This window comes from Electrophorus electricus, chromosome 16 (assembly GCF_041902795.1).
Source record: "Electrophorus electricus isolate QZ-2024a chromosome 16, ASM4190279v1, whole genome shotgun sequence".
Classification (NCBI taxonomy): domain Eukaryota; kingdom Metazoa; phylum Chordata; class Actinopteri; order Gymnotiformes; family Gymnotidae; genus Electrophorus; species Electrophorus electricus.
In genome coordinates, this window is record NC_137512.1 from 16,288,712 (window position 1) to 16,310,000 (window position 21,289).

The 21,289-nt window shown below is 41.7% G+C and overlaps 2 protein-coding genes across 6 annotated transcripts in view; one reads left to right on the forward strand and one right to left on the reverse strand.

The window, feature by feature from the left end:
- The first annotated feature begins 853 nt into the window (after window positions 1-853).
- ctbp1 (C-terminal binding protein 1) lies at window positions 854-15,339 on the forward strand. Of its 5 annotated transcripts, none has more exons than XM_027002071.3 (9): window positions 854-990; window positions 7,984-8,138; window positions 10,765-10,909; window positions 11,001-11,207; window positions 12,056-12,270; window positions 12,867-12,997; window positions 13,246-13,373; window positions 13,514-13,625; window positions 13,917-15,339. In XM_027002071.3, exons 1-9 carry the CDS (start codon window positions 984-986, stop codon window positions 14,101-14,103), a joined length of 1,287 nt encoding a protein of 428 aa, XP_026857872.1. In that variant the 5' UTR covers window positions 854-983; the 3' UTR covers window positions 14,104-15,339. The 5 variants fall into 5 exon arrangements, with proteins under 5 accessions (XP_026857872.1, XP_026857871.1, XP_081554905.1 ...); XM_027002070.3 differs by having other exon boundaries at window positions 966-990; window positions 7,969-8,138; XM_081698779.1 differs by lacking the exon at window positions 854-990 and adding an exon at window positions 4,353-4,563 and having other exon boundaries at window positions 7,969-8,138; window positions 13,252-13,373.
- Window positions 15,340-15,420: 81 nt separating this feature from the next.
- Window positions 15,421-21,289, reverse strand: part of ppp2r2cb (protein phosphatase 2, regulatory subunit B, gamma b) — a 7,860-nt gene continuing 1,991 nt past the window's right edge. Inside the window, exons 4-11 of the mRNA XM_027002067.3 lie at window positions 20,834-20,931; window positions 20,556-20,697; window positions 20,322-20,434; window positions 17,989-18,166; window positions 17,600-17,764; window positions 17,070-17,239; window positions 16,785-16,876; window positions 15,421-16,695 (exon numbers count right to left, since the gene is read on the reverse strand). Of these exons, the coding sequence (XP_026857868.2) occupies window positions 16,344-16,695; window positions 16,785-16,876; window positions 17,070-17,239; window positions 17,600-17,764; window positions 17,989-18,166; window positions 20,322-20,434; window positions 20,556-20,697; window positions 20,834-20,931 (1,310 nt within the window). The 3' untranslated portion in view covers window positions 15,421-16,343. The remainder of the gene's footprint in view (window positions 16,696-16,784; window positions 16,877-17,069; window positions 17,240-17,599; window positions 17,765-17,988; window positions 18,167-20,321; window positions 20,435-20,555; window positions 20,698-20,833; window positions 20,932-21,289) is intronic.

Consider the following 21,289-nt stretch of genomic DNA (forward strand, 5'->3'; position numbering starts at 1 on the left):
TGTTGGAGCGGCAGACATATTTATTTTCTTTAAAACCCTAAAAGCAATCCCAAAGTTACATAAACCACTCAATTGTACCTGATATATTTTAAGCTATGTTTCCTTTTAATTAGAGTATAATTTTCAAAAATTTACAAAACAATTGTCTGCCTTGACAAAACATTATTCTTAATGACTAAATAGAATGTGTCAGTTGAATTTAAGTTATTGTATTTAGTTAAACCTTTGAAAGTATTTGTTATACGTATATATTTATGTATTTTGAAAGTGCAGAAATTTCTGTGTCGGGTCTAACAAACGCCTTATATTAATCTTAGTCGGACAGACTAGACTCCTGTTTTACAGACAAGCTAAGCCTGCCTTGTTCTTCTCAGACAGGACAATCGAGGAGGAATCTTTCAACAGCCTGGGCCTAAGCAGCCTAGAGTTGAGCAGTGTTCTTAACTATTCCATGTAGAATATTTTAAATAATTTAAGTACTTAAAATTAATATTTCTAATTCCGTCTCGGACGGAATAAATCGTATTAAATAAACCATATTAAAAGAATGTTCTTCTAAACCTCCCATTAGCTACACCGGACAAACGATAATTTTCAACCGTATTGTCCCAAAACACTATAAGTAATCTTTTCTTGGCCAGGAAAAAAGCAGCTTGTTCATATGAGATATTCCTAGGTTCTCTCAGTTCATCCCCCTGAACCATCCCCCACAGTTGCTCACCTTCTCAACTCCCTGCTTCCCTTCTCCACCCCACCCCACAGCGTGCTCAGATTTCGTTTTCCTGTGTTAGTAAGAGTTGAACCCTCCCCCAGTCCCCTGTGTGCGCCGGAGTAATGAGCCATGATACGATTGGCCCGTTTCCAACGCCAGCCTAACTTTGATTGGCTGTCTCGTGGTCACTCAATCTGATTGGTCATTTTTTTTGCTGCCTGTTTTACCCAAATCCTGGGCACATTGAGGGACTGAACCTCCAAAACGGGTGATGCAAGGTTTGTGATTGTTTTTGCCCCTTTCTCCTCCTTCCTGTGCGCTGCGCGTGCTTGTCAGTGCTAGCCAGCTGGCCTCCTCGTGCAGTGACAGGCACTTTTTTTTTCCTCAGGCAGGAAGAGGCAGTTAGGGACTGGTTTGGTGGGGCCGGCTTTCTAGCTAGCTCACAGAACTTGAGCGAAGCGTTAGTTCTAGGGGGAAAATGAGTGAGGGAGAGAGAGACTGAGAGTAGCGGAATGCGACGTAGGTGTGACAGAATTTATTTGGAATAATTGTTTTTTTTTCACCCTTCTCCTATTTTAGGCTTAGGCTTAGCACTGTTGGTACTTTCCACACGCGGCAGTACGCTGGTTTATGTAACTGGGTTTATCGTGGAAAATGTATAGCTATCCGTTTTAAATTAAATACTGGAGCAAGTTTTTTTTCCGATTACTAGTTTAAACTTTAGTCACACATCACTGAATTCTTTAGAACTCGTTTTCGTTGTAGTGAAAAAATTAAATTAGCTACAAACCTACAAAGCAGGCTACTCTATTTCTAATTAGAAAGTATTCTATATGAATAGTTAATAGAGCATCTATTATGTAATCACGTGTTTAATTGGCATTTTAGTGTCGTTATCACCTGAAATACTTGGGAAGTACGTCTTTTTTTTAAGCAATGTTGCAGTTCTATTTGTACCTTCATATGAAATATGTCTTCCAAAAGTATTCAGATCTGGATGAAAGTAGACACATTAGACACGTAAATTGTGACATCATCTAAGGCATAAAGGATGTTCCCCTCCCCCAAGACATTTATTCACAGATCATAAAGATTTCACTCATAAACTTGTTGCTAAATGTTTTTGCTCTGGTCAAAGCTGCCCTATTACAGTCGGAACTAAGACATGCCCACAGTTCATTGATTGGAAGTTTTTAAAAAATACAATATGACCAACATAATGTTATGGGTGATTATTGTTTTCAAGACCTGCTTGATTTTTCTTTGATCCCCATTTTACTGGTTTCACATTTAGATATTGTTCATGTCTATGTGGCATGTTTATCCATGGAATTTTGTCCAAAGGTCATGCTGAATCATGTTGGTTACCTAACTACCTTAAATCAGTAACCCAAAAATGACAGCTTAAAGCTAAGCCTCCATAATAATTTGTAGGATAATTTCAGGGAAATGACTGCTGTTCATCAGATGCTCATGTCTTTGATATCCCTTTATAATAATGGCAAACCCAGTTTTTTTCTAGGAGCTAAGTTTAACAGGATGCTGTCAGTTATATGAACCACTGGCAACGCTGCCATGTGTGTCTGTCAGTAAGGCAGCAGCAGTTTGTGCCTTGGTGTAATCTTTCTCAGGGGCATCTTTCGTCTGTTTCCTCTGTGTGCCCGTCTTTTCCTCCTTTATCTTTTTCCATTGTACTGTGGCGTATTGCTAGTTTCACTAGCACTGGATGTTACACCATCGCAGGCCTGCAACCTCTCTTTTCCTCTGCTGTCTTATTTTGGTGTCATGTCTCCAGATTGCTCTGACCTGTGTGGATGTACAGTATATTACAGAATCGCTTTCACCTTGCTGTGTCCTTGTGCCATTTTCTCAGTAGAAATGGTCCATCTAGAAAAGTCTTCTTTTGAGGCTGGAGCACTTCTTTTTTTATGAACTGGTTGTTGCTGTGTTAAGATATAGGTAATTAAAATGTTGGTTGTCATTAGATCAAAGATCCTTTTTGTGATTTTCTTTGTGGTGTAAAGTAGAGAAAACAATGTGTGGTATTCACACACAGTTTAAAAAAATGAATCAGTCTAGTAATTGCTGTCACAATCTTATAAGTGCAAATAAAAAAAGATTATTAGCTTTCCTTGAAGCATAACATTTTGATAACAGACTTTATATTGGAAATCTCTGTCAATTTCTGATCAATAGTTTAGTCAGCACATTAATTACAAGTTTAAGCCTACTCACATTGGCACCAAATCTGACAGTTCCTTGCTTTGAATAAGGATTTGAGAATGGGTTAAATAGTAACCTGCTTACCCATATTGCTGAGGCCCCACCCTTCACAGCATACAGAGAGCATGCTGCCGTCCTAAACCAACATCCCCCACTGCCCCAAGCGGCCCTAGCAAGGCCACTGAGAAACGGATCTGCTTTGTTCCGCATCGACCTGACTCCTGCACCACCTTGTCTTTCCTGGATCACAGATAGGCTTGTTAGCCAGACAGTACAGAAGCTTGCCCAGCTTCCTCTGTTTGAACTACAACTCGTGACAGTCGTGCAAGAGAACTTGGCTCATAGAACCAGTAGCCTAAACCCTGGAGTAAAAAGGCATGAGAGAAGTTTGGAATGAGTAATAAATGGTCTGAAAAATAAAAGGAATGGGCTGGTACATGGACATTGAAAATGGAATTCTGTGATGTGCAGAGGTTAGACTGCAGTTTGTTTTTATATACCAAAATCATCATCATCATCATGAATGTAATCCAGTAGGTTAGAGCATATCCATTTTCTCATTTGTGTGCTGAATGTGACCCATGACTAAGTGCCCTATTTCACTATTACTTATCCTTTATAGCACATAGTGATTTACACCTTCTTTACAATTTTCTACAATGCAATATGAAGCCTTTTATGAGGCTTGTGATGCCAGACTTTTCCTAGAACAACCATCACAGTTGTATTACATTACTGGATTAGTAGGGAAAATAAACGTCTAACTAATGTGGGGTTGTTGGGGCCAAATTCTCAAGGCTGTTCAGTGAAAGAAAAACCCAGATTCACAAAGTTCTTGAAGTTCTTAGCCACACCAAAGATCATGCCACAGTGGAGAATTTCCTGTCGTGCTATTTTGTGGTCTAAACCAGACAGCTCTAAAGTATGTAATAGTGAACAGTTTTATTGACCTTTGGTCGGTGTAATTATTAATATGCTGGACCAAGAGCACCCCTGGAGGGGAACCCTATGTTTTGATACATTTCAAACCATGTATTTATTTATGTTTTTAATATCTCTGTATATTTTTTTAAACCTTTAGCACTTACATCCGACTATACAATTCAGATTTTTAAAAATCAGAGTTAAAAGTAAGGCTATAAAGCCGTAAGTTCTCGTTTTAATGTCCCATGGTTCTTCCTCAATGTTTCCATAATTCTTTTTTTCCCTTCTTCTTTTTTTCTCTCAGGAAACAAAAGATCAATTTTGTGTGAGCAAAGGCTCCACCCCATTCCTCTTCTCTTTCTTGCAGCCACCACCACCACCCCCTCTCCCACTCCCACAAATGCAGTGACACTTGCATTCTGTGTGTGCATGCGTGTTTGCCAGACAGTGTCGAAATAGAAAGTGAGGGAGCAGGAGGAAGAGAGGGAGGGAGAGAAAAGGAGACGGAGGGGGCAAACGCGCGCGCGCGCGCGTGTAAGCTAGCTACTCTAGTGCAGAGGGAAAAAAAGGAATAAGAAAATTGAGGTAGCCGCCATATGCTGAGGATTTTGTGAATGTCTCGCTGAGGGGATAGACTCACGTTTTTTTTGCAGGACCGTGAAAGATGGGGAGCTCTCATTTGCTGAACAAAGGCTTGCCTTTAGGTAAACATTTAACGTTTCGTTTCTGCATGAGGACACACGTGAAACTGTTCTAGTGCTATGTGCAGCAATATTTTGTCCGTTGAGTGTAGGCTACAGTGCTCTGCCTTCCCCTCCCCCTCTTCCTTCTCTCCTCCCCTCTCCTCTTCTCCCTCTTTTCTGTTATCGTTCATCTCGGCCATTCATCCGCATACGACGTTGCGTTCGCTTGCTTTTCTGCCCTCTCTTTCTGTCGGCCCGCGTTAAGGCGGCCAGAATCCTTCCCGGGTGCCGCCTGGGCGCAGCTGGCTCGTGAACAGCGCGGGGCTCTCTCGCTGAAGTGGTCGACTGGGAGCCAGCACGCTGTCTGCCCCACACCCCCTTCCCAACCTCCCCGTGAAAAATCAGCGGGGGTGGCAAGGACATGGGTCTGTTATGGCCCTCCCGTACAGGGTAGAGTGGAAATGTGGCTTCCAGTTCCGGCCGCGACTTGCTTCCTAATTTTGCTCTTTACAAAGAATGAATCCTTTTTTTTCGGTCTAGAACAGCCAGCTGAGGGTGTTGTTAGTATCAGGAAGAACATTAACCAAAATTCTTATGGTACTTAGAGTTCTGGCCTCAGCTATTGTATTACTGTGTGTAGAACCAGTAAAAATATTACTACATTTTGTCATTTTTGGTTTGTTTCTTTGTTTTAATGATGTTGCATTCGTACTATTGCACAAAATAAATGCTAGTATGTCTTTAGCTCTGCTGAGTGCTGATGGTAATGGTGATAGTAATTAGAGTTTGATCTCAGTGTCTCTTGATTTCCCTCCATCCTGTATTAACCTGTCATGCCTGATTGAGGTAGATTTCGATAAGACACTGCCATCCACTGGCTTGCCATGCATCAAATTCAGCCAAAGCAAACCCTGAGCAGAAGCGTGTCAGAAGCTCTACACGTTTCATCGAGGGTTGGGTTTTGACAGTGCCTCTTACTGTGCACCCAGCATGTCGGAGAGAGCTTTTCAGTTTGAATTCTTGCCTGTGGCTGGGCGAGGTAGACACTGCGTAAGGCTGACCCCATTGATTCTTGTTGCTATGAACTAGCTAATTCAAACATACCACTCCCCCTGAGTTTGAAGCAGTATGAACACAAGCGTTTTGAGAGAAGTGTGCTCTAAGTATGAGCTACAACTGTTGTTGAATATTTTTCCCCATTTCAGATTATTTTTAATTCAGATGTGACTCTTCAAATGAAATCTAAAGACAGCAGAGTGTTGATATTGATTTTTAATGAAAGTCATCCTTCTTTCTGTTCTCCTTGATTCTTTTTACACTCCTTATTGGCAGGATGTGTGGGATGTGGATTAGGGATGCTTATGCTGTGTTGGTAACTTTTCTGACACAGAAACAAACTAACACTAAACCCCCAAAATATGTTTGTCTGGAAAACTTGGCACTGCTAGAATTCATGGTATGAGTTTCTAGGGGTTTCATCCTGTGGGAGGAAAACATTGAGTAAACTGATAGCTTTGAGTATGTGTGTGTCAGACAAGAGATGGGGGCAGAAGGCTAAAGGGAGGGCAAATTGTTGTCTTAATAACCAAAATGAAGAGCTATTTGTGCATAAATGTGACTATGGTTGTGTGTGTCAACCTACAAGTGCAGAGGGAGGTGGTTGGTATCAGGGTGTGTGTGGAAGAGAACTTCGGGAAAACGGTCACACCAAGCCTGCACATGCCAGATTAGACATGGAAGATATGGATCAGACCTGTCAAATTCAACCATACACACGAGTGCCCCATTGTGACATAGGCCTGATAATTTTTTCCCAGAGGATATCACACAGTCTCTGCTTCTAAGGGACCGATGAGTCTTTCCAACATCACTTTTGAATCAACATTGCTTTCTCACCAAGCAAGGCCTTGCTTCACCCAGTCATTCAGTAACTCCAAACATACTTTACAGAATGACATAGCAGGATGAAACATCAGAATAGAACAGAAGCAGAACACTGACTGTACAGAGGGCTCAGTTGTTGCCATTTTGCTATTAGATCCAGGAACAACTACAAAGGTTATCAAAGTTTTCTTCAATGAAAGTGTTACAGGGAGTTACTTTCATATGTGAAGTAAGTGAGAAAATGAATGCTTGCACCATTGGTAGAAGCATACTACAAGAGTCTGAATATTGTTGGTGCTAAACTGCAGAATTCCTTTTTTGGGTTATTTTTGGGGGTGGGGGGTGGGGGCTGTTCTTCTTGGTGAGACTAACCTTGAAAAGCTTGAATTGCAATGTTTGCAAATCAGGGCTACCAGAGCAGCTCTGTTTTAATGCCCATGTGAGTGAAGTTGTTCAAATGATTTGCATATTATTGAAATCTCCTTTTACAGTGGCCTAATAACTATGATTATGTTTCTTGTGGTTCAGATAAAGGTCCTAATCTGAATTTGCTTCAATTTCCAGGCAGCTCCTTTGCCTAGAATTTGGGAAAGGAGGAGTGTGGATAAAAGCATTTTCTTCTAGAGAATGAAGTAATTGCACAGATATGATGAAGTGGGGTCTGCTGACTTTTTCCTTCACATGTGGTATTAAGAGGAACAAACCTGATTGGTTACATATAGTGAGTACCACCACTCAGGTTTGCTTCCCTCAATTCTACTGTAAAACTGTGAATCCAGATGTTGCAGAATAGAGTTAAATGAACCATGGTCTACAGTGCTGTGGTCATTTCTCCACCTTTGATTGCCTGTCTTGAGTCGATTTATATCTTGTGTCTTTTAATCACACAATGGGCATTGAGTAGACTTGGTTTGTTTTTAAGGCTCTGGTGGGCTGACAGAAGCCTTGATTTCCTGGCAGTAGCTAATATCACAGTGATCCATTGCACCACCAACATAGAATTGATCCTCTCCTTTCATAGGGCAGGACAGGCTTTAATTTTGGACAAGTCCAGAAGCCGTAACTAAAGCAGTGGAGTGCAGATTACATACCACAGGATACATACTGCAGCACTAACAGACTGACACATCTCCAGTGTTTGTATTGCAGCTTTTGCTTTAATATGTCAGATTTATTTGCTAAAAGTTCTAATTAAGGCAGAATATTTGACGGAGACAGCTATCTGAGCAGTGTTCACCATCACTGCAGGACTTCAGAACTTTCTGTTCCGTATTATTGAACTGAATGACAGCTGTACTGAGAAACAATCACACTCCACTTCACCTGATTTAACTATGAAATTGCAGCGGATCCAGGTGCCTTTGAAGACGGCTGGAATCCAGACTATGGTGACAGCATTTTCATTGCCTTGCTAGGGCGCAGTGGCTGGGCCATTAGAAACTGTGTACACAAAGGCCTGCCTGGAATTCAAACCAGTGACTGTCTGACGTCTTGTGTGAAACCTTTTACCTGTTGAGACCAAGCCAAATGACACAGCTGTAGCCTCTCTTGGTGCAGGCATCAGGCCTCCCATAATGAATGGGCCCATGCATCCTCGGCCACTGGTGGCGCTGCTGGACGGGCGTGACTGCACGGTGGAGATGCCCATCCTGAAGGACGTGGCCACTGTGGCCTTCTGCGATGCCCAGTCCACCCAGGAGATCCACGAGAAGGTACAGGAAACAATCTCCATATTATGTTTATAACTGAACCAGTCAGACAAATTGGACACCTTTTGCAGATTACATGTTTATGGTAGCAGAGCATGCATTATAGACCACATTATGTCATCGTCCACATGCATGTAAACATTTTATGCCATACCTGTATGGGACACAGATTTCTAGCTTTATAAGCAATGTCAGTAAGTCATCATCTTGGCTCAACTCAGTAGGTTGTTTTATGCCTTTTTAAAGTGAATTAAAGGCTTTTCTCAGAAAGTAGATTGCATAGTCTAAGAACATTAAATTAGGCAGAGGGACTTGTGTTGTTATATGTGGGTTGTGGGAGTGATTATCTGAAAGCACTGATTAGTTCAACAATATCTCGGTGCATGCTGCTTAAATGGTTTAAATGAGCAATAGTTTGTGGTGGCACAATGCCTATTGGTGCCAATTTGCCAAATTTCTGCCTGTTATAGATACATAATGATGCTTTAAGGCTGATAATATAGATATAGTAACATTCATATAAACAAATGACCAGACACAAACTATATTTTCCCTTGCATGTGGACATGACCACACATATAAGACTCAAGTGCTCGCATATGTATTACTCTCAAACTGTATAGTAACATCAATAAAGGTACCCAGTTAGTTTATATTAAATATATATAAAATTTATACATCTCTGCACATGTAGGTTTTGTGTTTGTGCAATTAAAGCTGTGTCAGCTATCTGATAACATCTGGTTCTTGGCTATTTCTTACATAATGGTTGAGTGCCTTCATTATTATGTCAGTACGTCAGTAACATTTTTTTCTCTCTGCACTTCTACATATTCAGCCACTCATAAATCATTCTTTTATGCCACAAATTAGTTTCATGGTCTTTCACATATTTACCTCTACTTGGTGAAAAAACACCCCAAAATACTCAGTTGCAAATATGGCAGTATCACTCCAATTTTCCACAGATTTGCAGGTTGTTTTGGCACATGTTGTGTAGCTCTGGAGGTCAGCCAGGCCGAGTCTCTGGGTCTTGCAGTGACCTCCCAGGGCTTACAAAGACAGATGGCTCTCCGCTTTTGCTCTCTCTCCTCCTCCACAAGCCTATGAGAACACAGCCATTCTACCTCTTTCAACTTCCCCTGCTGAACAGACAGGGGTATTACATGGTTCCCTCAAGCATGAAAGAAGCTCTTATAAACTGGACTGTTGTTTGTCTGTCTGGGGCCAAAAGACAGGTGATCATTGTCCATTCCATGTAAACTGTCAGTTATGAACACAACAGCCATATTACTTATTAATATAAGCCATATTACTTATTGCAATATTACTGATTTGTTATTGTTTCAAAGTCTTCAAATTCTGTTATTTTGTCTCTTAAACAGTGAAGGTTCGATTTCCTGATTCCAGATGAAGAATAATGATTTAACATTGATGTCCAGTAGAATAAGATCAGTATTTCATTGACTTTTTTTAGGGGATCATATTCATTTATCCGACATTAACAACAGAATAACATGGTCATAAATAACCCTAATTATCTATCTCTTCTATTTATTGATTTACTTGTATATACTGCATCTGTTAGTCATAGAGTTAGCCTAATAACTGTGATGATAAATATACAGAAAAAACACTGTAGCTCTGTATATTAAAATCTATGTCAGTGGTATAAAATTATTTACAGCAAGTAATCAGCACTATTGCTTTACTAAGTTTGGAAGCTTATTCCATAACCACAACTTACCAAAAGTCCATTTAGACTAAAATTTCAAGTAAAGCATGCTAATGTAGTAGGGCCTAGTCCATATCCATGATTGTCTAATAAGTGTTGAAACTAGGAGGTGATGTTTGCCCAAAGAAAAGCGTGACCTCTTTGAGTGTAGAGGTTAATAAACACTGAAAATGTAGTTGAAAAGCTTTTTAGTCGTGTGCCCAACAGAGCACGAATCGTTTCCATGATTATGTAAAACACACGCAAAGGCTGAGCTTTAATTAGTCTGCTGCACTGTTGGAAGAGGCTGCTCAGAGTAGACACAGCAGCAGTTATGGAAATAAGGGCCCAATAAATAGGACACACAAATACTGTTATTTGTAAACATAAAACATGATTTATTTGTGGCGTAGAAAGTCTTTTTTTTTTTCCCCCCCCCTCAACATTTTAAGAACGTTTAATCCCTCTTTTGGAGCGTAGGTGTTTTGGGAGCTAAAGGCAAGGTGAATGCAGAGGGCATAGAGACTGAACAACTTCCTTATATCAATTCTATCACAGTTCATTCAGATCCAGTTGAAAGACTGGTATCCATTGACTCAATAACCTGGCCTTTGGAAGTGAATCCATTTTCAGGGTACGGCTATCAGAAAGGCAGTGGACCACAGAAATTGAATGGCTAAATACAATGTTTCCCAGGACCATCTTCAGAATTCCTGTTGAGCTGCATAGATACCGTCATTTTAAACTCTCAGAAATACAATAAGCTAGCAGGGGTGGGAGTCTAAGTGGGGTCACAGATTGGATCAGTTTGAAAAGGTCATGGATTCCAGTACTGTGGTGGTCCCAGTTCTGGAAGGAGTGAGCTAGATGGAGTAAATAGATGTTTTTTCCCATGTGTGCTGCACTGAACCCCAGGTGCTGAATGAGGCTGTGGGGGCCCTCATGTACCATACCATTACCCTCATGCGGGAGGACCTGGAGAAATTCAAAGCCCTCCGGATCATTGTCCGCATCGGCAGCGGCTTCGACAACATCGACGTCAAGTCCGCCGGGGAATTGGGTAAACCCCTCATACCACAGTGTCATGCGATGTCTCTACAGCATGTGCACGTGCCATAGCGTAAAGGTGTAATCATGTGCCGGATCTGCAGGGATAGCGGTGTGCAATGTGCCCTCGGCCTCGGTGGAGGAGACGGCCGACTCCACGCTGTGCCACATCCTCAACCTGTACAGACGCACCACCTGGCTGCACCAGGCTCTCCGTGAGGGCACAAGGGTCCAGAGTGTGGAGCAGATTCGGGAGGTGGCGTCTGGAGCTGCCCGCATCCGGGGGGAGACGCTTGGAATCATCGGACTGGGTGAGCATTTACAGCACCACACCTTTTTATTCTGCCTTTAAATGGGTATCTCAGAATTATGTATAACATGATTTTATTTGTCTTGTTGTTATTGTTTAGCTTTGTGTGTTTTTTGTTTATCAAAACAACTATTTATTAATTAGCATGCCTTCGGTTTATAGCTTATCAAGCAGCAATTTTACTAGTTGGTGACAGGATTTACCTTTAATAAAAGTTACATTTATTATGAGCTGCAATTCGTGTGCAACACACTTTTGTCCATTACTATCGGTGCCTTTACATTGCCGCGAAGCAACATGCTTGTTTCTCCAACCATTAGTTGCTTTGTAGTAACCAATAAAAGTGGAAAGGTTATCTGTCCAAGTGTGTGTAGAGTTGTACCAGAAATATGCATTATTATTTATATTATATTATGTTATATTATGCCCTTTTTTAAACATGTCTCTTGTTTTAACAGCATTGCAGGAAAACCTGTACACAGTGATAATAATCATCTCCATATTTCAGCATGTAGCTTGGTTACAGGCGTGACATATGACACAGACACTTACCACTCAGCACTGACTGGCTGCCACCCGGCAAAATTCCCTTCCTGTTTCCATGAAATTAGGAGAAGCTTAATTTACATTGCTCTCTATTCATTGCTTCACACCGCTCCCACAATCCACTGAGCACAACTGCCACCTGTCCACATGAACGAATGAATGAATGAAATGTAAATGCACTGTAAGGGCCTGGATGAAGTAAAAGCAGTAGGGAAGCAGAAAGAAAAGAGTAATGCCATGTGAAATGGAGTGGGTCAGGATAAGGTATTGGTTCTCTGAGCTGTTTGGTTTATCTGTGCTCAGGGCGTGTCGGCCAGGCCGTGGCTCTCCGGGCCAAAGCGTTTGGCTTTAACGTGATCTTCTATGACCCGTATCTGTCTGATGGGATGGAGCGGGCCCTGGGCCTGCAGCGGGTGAACACCCTCCAGGACCTGCTCTTCCACAGCGACTGTGTCACACTGCACTGCAGCCTGAATGAGCACAACCACCACCTCATCAATGATTTCACCATCAAACAGGTCAGTCACACACATATACACAAACACACACACACACACACACACACCCCACCCACCCATCACTTCAACAACGACTTCACCATCAAACAAGTCAGTCACACACACACGTACCCACACACCCCAACTACCCACCACCTCACCATCAAACAGGTCGGTCACATACACTCGCATACACACCCCATCAGTGAGAGGTAACGCATGCACACACACACACACACACACACACACCACCTCACCACACATCACGTGTGCACCGTCCACCTTATCTGCAACTTCACCATCGAACAAGTCAGTCACACATATGTGCATGCACATATAAACACCACCTCAAACTTCACCATTAAGCAGATCAGTAATACACCATCAAAAGTAAACAATGCAAACGCACTCCCTAAACTTTACCATCAAAGAAACAATGCACAAAGAAAACACCACGTCCATCCATACAAATACCAATATCTCGCCAAATATACATCACCTCCCCACTGGTTTCACAATGAAACAGTTCGCACAGATGCAGTGAGCACGCCTTAACATTAGATCCACCAAGGTGAAACCTCCATCACATTTACATGATCCACTGGTTGGTGTTTCAGATGCGCCAGGGTGCGTTCCTGGTGAACACAGCGCGGGGGGGGCTGGTGGATGAGAAAGCCCTTGCTCAGGCTCTCAAAGAGGGCAGAATACGGGGAGCAGCTCTAGACGTCCACGAGACAGAGCCCTTTAGGTGAGCTTGTGTGTGTACACACAAGCATATGTGTGTGCATGTCAGAGACTCCCATCCCTACAGCAGAGTTCTGCAGAGCACATCTCGATCATTTTAAAAATTTGTGAAGCTCTCGTCTAATTACCATTCAGACATGTGCTCTTTAGCCACTTGAGCCTTAGCCAACATCTGCATTCCAAAGTGTAATCGCTTCCATGCGGTGAAGCACTTGCCGTCATGGGCGCACTAACACTCACTGTGTGGACAAGTTTCAGCCAGGGCCCACTGAAAGACGCCCCCAACCTAATCTGCACACCCCACGCAGCCTGGTACAGCGAGCAGGCCTCCATCGAGATGAGGGAGGAGGCAGCACGGGAGATCCGCAGGGCCATCACAGGTAAGGCAGAACCTTATGACATCACCCACTGTACAAACCCTAGTGAACATGCCCCCTTTTATATTCATATTAGCACTGAAACGTGAGCATCAGCATTAGATGCTGGACATGTGTGTGTGTGTTTGTGTGTCTGTCACCAGGTCGCATTCCAGACAGCCTGAAGAACTGTGTGAACAAGGAGTTTCTCACCCAGAGCACTCACTGGACTGGCATGGATCCTGCCATCCATCCCGAGCTTAACGGAGCTTACAGGTGCTCCCAATTTAACACTAACTCACTGAAAACATTGTACTTGAGACAATTAAAAACATTTAATTTTATTTAAACAAAGTATAAATATATAAAAACTTGATGAGAGGAAATGTAATATTACAATTTCTTAAATTAATGCTAGACAAACTACCCCTAATGAAGAATAAACCTCCAGGGATCAATAGCCTTTGTGAATTACACTTCAGACCTTTTCTGGATTTTTCAACATAGTCTTCCATTTAAGTCAGTTTCCTCGTCTTTCCCCTTTCCCCTCCCCTCTCTGGTATGTAGGTACCCCCCAGGAGTAGTGAGCCTGGCATCCGGTGGCCTGCCCCCACCTGTGGAGGGGATCGTGCCAAGCGCTGTGCCCATAAGCCACAGCCTGCCCCCTGTAGCTCACCCACCCCACGCCCCGTCCCCGGGCCAGACGGGAAAGGTGGAGGCAGACCGGGAGCAGCACCCCAATGAGCAGTTGTAGCCATGCTGCCCGTCAACCCCATATCCCATCCCTCATCTCCCTGAGCCTTTCTGTGCCAATCCAGAACCCTCCTGGTCCTTCCTTACCCAGAAGAAGAAGAGCAGACCAGGCTGCCAGGCTCTGAAACAGCCACGCCAAACGAAAAAGGAACCTAGTAACCACAACTTCCTGTCTGAAAGCAGATGACCGTTTGAACTGAAGGTGGCGGATTGTGCTCTGGCTCCCTCTCTCACTCTCTCTTGGTCCTCTCTCCCTCTATCTCTCTTTCTCACTCTCTTTTTATTTACTTTTTTTTTTTGGGGGGGGGTGGTACCTTCGTGGGGGGGGAAAAATAATAATGCTAAAAAAGAAACAATCTTGTGGATTTGAAACAAATCTTCTCCCTAAGGCAAATCCTGATGGTTTAGATTGTAGTCTGTCCAAGTGCAGTGGGCGATTTTTATCTGTTTTTCTGTGTCCAATGGGTTTCATTGTTAAAACCAACCGTAGTTATGAATGTAACCTGTTCGTGTACAGTTTTTAGGGTATGATCATTGGTTTGTAGAAAAGAAAAAAAGAAAAACAGCATAAAGGGGAGGTACCCAGCCAACTAATAGATATTACAAAAAATATATTAGAATCTTTTTGTTTCTTTGTTTAATTGTTGTTTTTTTGTTTGTTTGGGTTTTTTTTTTTTTTTTTTGGTATAATTTTAAAAGCCCCGAAAGAGGCGCGTTTTGCACACCCTCTCAGGAAAATTATTTCCCCTCCCTCCCTTTTGAATTATAACACATTAGTGCATTGTTTTTTTTTGTATCCATGTGTCTTTTTGTAGTCAAATTTAGTACAGTACTTTCAAAAAGTATATTCATTGTGTTTTTTTTTTTTGTTTTGTTTTGTTTTTTTTTTGTTAGCATGTACTACCTTATGTGAAGGTAAAAAAAACAAAAAACTAAACAAAAGAAAAGGAAAAAAAAGTTGTCTTGTGTAAAGCTGGCGTTATGCTTGCCTGTTTCTGTGTAACTTGATTGTACCGTGTTTTACGAGGCAGCTCCAAGCTGCTGGGATAGTCGCAGCGTTCCATCGCCTACATAGTTTCCTTCCTGGTAAAGTGGTAGGCTAGCAATATACATACTATATATACTATGAGATATCATTATTTTTTGTTAAACAGAATCCAAAAAGAAATGTTTGTGACTGTATGCATTTGTATGAATTATTTTAAATGAAATAAAAAGTCCAGATTAAATTACAAAATTGTTGTTTTTAACAGGATGAATACATATAGTGAGAATCAAGCCATTTTCAGCAATTATAGACAGTATAATTGGCGCTTAATAAGTAATTAGTAAATTACTGTTGACTTTATTCATGTTGTCATTTACTTCCAGCGCTAAACTTAAAGAAATCACCACTGATGCCCACTTGTGGACACTTCCCAAATAACATCACATCGGCAGACCAAAAGGACAAGAGCTATGTCATGCTGAGAACATCCTGGTAAATAGCGTACTTGATCTCCCTTTAAAACAATGCTCCTCATTCAGACATTTAATCAGATGATTGTATTACTTGAGTTTTGACGTCAGATGTCTGATGTTCAGAATAGGCATCAGATGTCGGAAGTCAAGAAGAGGCCCTGGATATATCCTGAGCAGTTCTGCCCAAGCCAGTCAAGAAAACACAAAACCTGAGTAGAGCGGACAAGCCGTGGAGACTGTTTGCACTTTAGAAAATGTCCAATTCATTTACATTCATCTTTGCCATTGTAAATCATTCAATACCAATTAATGAGAGCCAGTATTAAAAATGGTAAACATAAGCATGCAATTGTAATTAAGATGTTAGACAGGCAACTGGATATATTTTTAGTTGGAAATACAGTCTCCTTGTATTATATAACATGCAACAGAGCTAAAGCAGGAGATACAGTCCTGGTTATATTATCCAGCATTACATTATGCTTATATCTATATCTAAAGAAGTATATAAATTCTATGTATAATGTATTGCACAAAATATTACAAAGGGAAAAATTATAGTAGAGGTAAATGGAGCAAGACAGTTGACAAACAAGAAATGTAATGTTGACAGACAGTCAACAGCAAAAAAAAAAACAAACAAAAAAAAAAAACGTAAAAGGAATGCTGCTTGGTGAGTCCTGTCCTACATGAGGTGTGCCAAGGCACAAAGGGGACGTGTTACTTTACTGATAAGGCATGTCCTGTGGGCAGGCAAGGGGGTGTGTGGGGCGGGTCATGTCACTGTGGAGGCGTGTCCTCTAACTGCGGCGCCGTCTCTTGTTCTATGCGATGCACTCCATGGTGTCCACTGGGACTGTGGCGATCCTGAAAGATGTAAAGGTTGTTGCGCGCTGCGATGGCGATGATGTTGTCTGTGGGGTGCCAGGCAGTGTGGAGGACCTTCTTCCTGAAGTCCAGGCTGTCCACGCAGATGTCGCTCTCCCTCCTCTTCCTCCCTATGCACACGCGGCGAGGGCGCAGGACGGCACGCCGCTTACACACCTCCCGGCTCGCCTCCAGGGTCACGTCACGCCGGCTCGCCCGGTCGAACATCCTGAAGAAGTTATTGTACGCCCCTGTCATGATGACACTGAGGCAGAGAAAGAGGAGGAGGAGAAAGGGACTATTGGACTTTTTGGTTAAAGATCAGAGGTAAAAAGTCAGGGTTTAAGCTCTCACCTGTCCGTTCCGTTCCAGGCACATTCAAACTTGTCAAAGATGCAGTCACTCTCGTAAAGGGTACAAAGTTTAGATCGCAAGTAATCATGAACCTACAATCACATACACACATCATATTAATATGTGTGTGCGTGCGTGTGTGTGTGTGTGTGTGTGTGTGTGTGTGTGTGTGTGTGTGTGTGAGAGAGAGAGAGAGAGAGAGAGGGAGAGAGAAAGAGAGAGAAATAGTAAAATTAATAATTTATCTCAGAGTTTGTATTGATTTTTTATTAGAGTAATATGGACCTGGTATGTCTCTACTGGTTTTTTCTCCATGTTCAGGTCCCAGACTTTTGCACTGAGGTAGTCTCTGGTGAGCAGGTAGCGTCCACTGTGACTGAACTTCACATCCGACACAGAAGAGATGAGCTCTGAGAAAAATGATCGACTGGCTGGGTCCACAGCTTCCTCAAACACTGAGATAAAATGCACGCGCACACACACACACACACACACACACACACACACACACACACACAAAACAATTGACAGTTAACAATGGACTGTATTTACTACAAAAAGCAGCTACAACAACAATAGAAACTGATAAATCTGCTGGGGCTTTAAAAACCATTTGCTGGCTATGTAGCACAACATATAGTGTCATATGTTCCACTTGCTTGCTTCTCAAAAAAATAAGGGAACATGAGCTGACATTACGAAAAAGAAAAACAAACAAATATATATATATATATATATATATATATATATATATATATATATATATATATATATATATATATATATATATATATATATATATATATAAAACTCACATTTAGCATGCTGGTCACACAGTGCACGGGATCTCATGTCACAGAGGCGTGTTGTGCCTGTACTGCTGCTAAACGCCAGCAGGTGGCAGTGGTGAGGGTGGAACTCCGCTACGGTGATCACCTCAGTAAGGTCCTCCATGTTATCCGGCTTCAAATCTACTATGTCTGACACACCTGCTAAAGGAAACACATACCCTTGGTACACCCAAATTAATTACTGTTCTACAGAATGATAGTTAAATGAGCCCAAAATAGTGTATAATAACTTCTTATTTATCTGAGATGGATAAGTTACATCTTATTTGAACACAAATACACATATGTATGCACACATTTACAAAAATAGTAAATTTGCTATTGACAAACACACACAAGGCTTGGCAGGATACTAAAGCTGCGATCTGTGATGCTGAGGTTCCAAAGGTTAATCCTCAGATCGTCAGCTGACAGATAGGTCTCACAGTCACTGTTGATGCTGATGGAGTTGATGTGATAAGCATGAGCATTTGAAAATACACGCCTTGGGGATGCCTCTACCAACAGATCCATGGGCCGCAACACAGGGACCTAAAGCACACACACACACACACACACACAGTGAACAATAAATATACATTGGTAGTATAGCATTTCAAAAACATTTCTCTTTCAGACTTATTATTATTATTATTATTATTATTATTATTATTATTATTATTATTATTATTATTATTATTGTCTTACAATTGTTCTGGTCCTTTTTTGATATAGAAAGTAAGTTGTTAAATTCTAGCTGATCAAATTATTTTTCAATGTCCTATTTAAATTCTCTGCATGCATTTCCTATCCAAGAGGTTAAATGTTTTTATATAGCAAACATTTTGTATGTTTAATATGATGACAAACAATCCAAGCTCTAGAGGGAACTAGGGGCTTTAACATCATCTGTCATGCATAAGATGATGTAGTTGATGTAGTTTTATGGCATTCCTGTTATGCATAGTGTAGGACTATTACAGCTTGAATTTTTGAGTAGGTTCTGCACAAGTGCTAATTTGTCTCTCACTTGAATAATGTTTGTAGGTAATGCCTAGGACGGGGGTTGCTAATTCATGTTTAGGTCTGCATTCTGCCAGTTCTGTAGTCTTTTTCAAGACTATTGCATTCACATGTTCCCTGCTGCCACTAAAGAGCAGAAAATGAGAGGCGAGTCTGAGCCATTAGCTTTGCCCCTCCGGTGCTACATTGGCATCCAAGATGGGATGACTGATGAGCTGCTGGAAGGTGTGATGCAAGCTCCAGAAGCTGTTGAGATAGGGATGTGGCCGGCAGCAGATAATTCCCAGCATGGGGAATGGGGTGTGGCGAGGGGGACAGTGTGGAGAGTATGTTGCCTGGGGTGGAGAAGCTATGCACACAGAGATAGCAAGAGGTGGTGATAGAGTGCTGCCAGCCCCCAAGAAGCCACTGAGTGGATAATGCGGCATTATTGCCCCTGCTTCTAGCCAATAGACAGAGCCTGCTCTTATACTGCCTTGTGAAGCTGTTCCACCTCTCCCGATGGGCTAGTCACCAGCAGTGCTGAAGTCAGCTGTCCATCTCCTCTGTATATAGTGATGAGGACCTTAGGAAGTGCTTAAAGCACAGCTAGATCTAGTGGCCCAGTTTAGTGTCTGGTTGGATGAGATCATTGCAGTTTTGCTGGGACCGGTGCCAGTACACTAAGCATTACAAACTCCTCGATGTACACGATGTACACATGAATTGAAAAGACAGGTTTCAGCACTGTAGACAGTGCTGCAACACCGGTTTGGTTATGTTGTGGCTTTGTCAGAACATGCTGAGACAGTGATGGGTTAAGACTGCCAAGTGGTACTTCCTGGTAAAGTGCCATCCAGAGAAGATACCCTAAATATCCCAGAGAATATTTATTAACTATCCTAGAGAAGATACCCTAGATATCCTGGAAAAGATATCCTAGCTATCCTGGAGAAAATACCCTAGCTATCCCAGAGAAGTTACCATAACTATTCAGAGAAGATATCCTATCTGTCCTAGAGAAGTTACCGTAACTATCCAGAGAAGTTACCTTAGCTATCCCGAAGAAGTTATCCTAGCTATCCAGAGAAGATACCCTAGCTATCCCAGAGAAGATAGCATGTGGGTGGGAGAGTAGGGGGACACTATGCCAGGCAATGAGTGTAAGTGACAATGAAGGGGAGGCTTCATTGCACATTGGAGAAGATTTATTGGGGAGAATTTATTGCACATGGGGTAGATGGGGTAGATGGGAATGCACATGATGGGACTCCAAGTAGGCCCGCTTTCACCATGACCTAGCATAGCAGTCACATGGCATTTTATTTAATACCTTTGGCAGAAAATATACTCTTATCATTTTTATATCACCACTTTTATGGCAGGAGCAAATAAATACAGTTTTCTTTTTCAATTATTTATTGCACATTTTCAAATAAATGTGCATTTATTGTCTTAATTTGCCCCTGTCTCATACACATGCACATGCACATGCGCACGCGCGCACACACACACACACACACACACACACACACATATATATATATAAAAGTATCATTTTCACATTGCTTTGTAATTGGAACTGTTTTAGGGAGTTGGATGTGATAAAATAATTGGCAAATTTTAAAGGACACCAAACGCTCATGAGCACACACACACACACACACACACACACACATACACATGCACACACACACACACACACCTGAAGAGAAGTAATTTTAGAGATGTCCTTCACTCTGCCCTCCTCATCTTTCAAGTTGTAGCCTTCAGGCTGCTTGTCTCTCTCACTCACTTTCCACAGCTTAATGGTCTTATCTGAAAACACACACATACATTTAGCAGAACTTTTAAACATCAGAAAATTTAAAGACTCTAATAGTGTGCTGTGATATGACTAAGCATAAGGATGTTAAAGTGGGTCAAAACAAGTCATCACCATTGGTGGTCAGGAGGAAGAGCGCAGAATGAAGCTGAGGTAACCAACGGATTTTATTGATCTTCTCCTCAATCTCCAAGCTCTTCAGATAATCAAACTCAGGATCATGGCTCTGAAATGTACTGTATACATTATATTCCCCCTAAGAAACAGCGGAGAGGGAAAAGGAAATAGAGTCACATAAAATCAATTATAACACTGTCTCAGTGTTATTCTTTGTTAAATGAATTATAAAAATGATACTTTCTCAGTGCTAAGAATGTCGTTAAAAGTCTTACCTGAGGTTCTCTCTGGAAGATGACCACTCTTCCACCTTTGTCGCCTGTGGCCAGGAACTCTCCCGATTGGCTGAATTCCACCGTGGAGATGACATCAGCTGAATTAGGGTGCGAATGAAAATTGAAACCACTTATGTCATGCAGCAAAACCGCAGCTCCATGTTTCTCAAGGCACAGGGCTTACACTATGATAGAAAAGTTCTTATCAATTTAGCCATCTTTCACAAAACACAACACACTACTCCCTATTCCTAGTCTTAAAACACAGATTTGCTGTCTTTGAAATAAACAGGAATTACTGCACCCAGCTCCATTTTTGGCTGCTGCATCATTGATGACAAAGCATCTATTGTGCCAAAGGTAGTGGAAAATGCAATTTTGCTACTGTTAGCAAACACAGCAAAGTCTCTACTGCAGTCATGGAAGTACTTTTGCAATTGTTAGTTGGAATTTTAT

What these genes read in the sequence shown, in the direction of transcription:
- ctbp1 (XM_027002068.3), top strand. Translation starts at nt 4,524, where the DNA reads ATGGGGAGCTCTCATTTGCTGAACAAAGGCTTGCCTTTAG. An exon ending in CCCAGGAGATCCACGAGAAG is followed by an intron (nt 8,139 to 10,764) that starts GTACAGGAAACA and finishes ACTGAACCCCAG; the next exon opens with GTGCTGAATGAGGCTGTGGG. An exon ending in ATGATTTCACCATCAAACAG is followed by an intron (nt 12,271 to 12,866) that starts GTCAGTCACACA and finishes TTGGTGTTTCAG; the next exon opens with ATGCGCCAGGGTGCGTTCCT.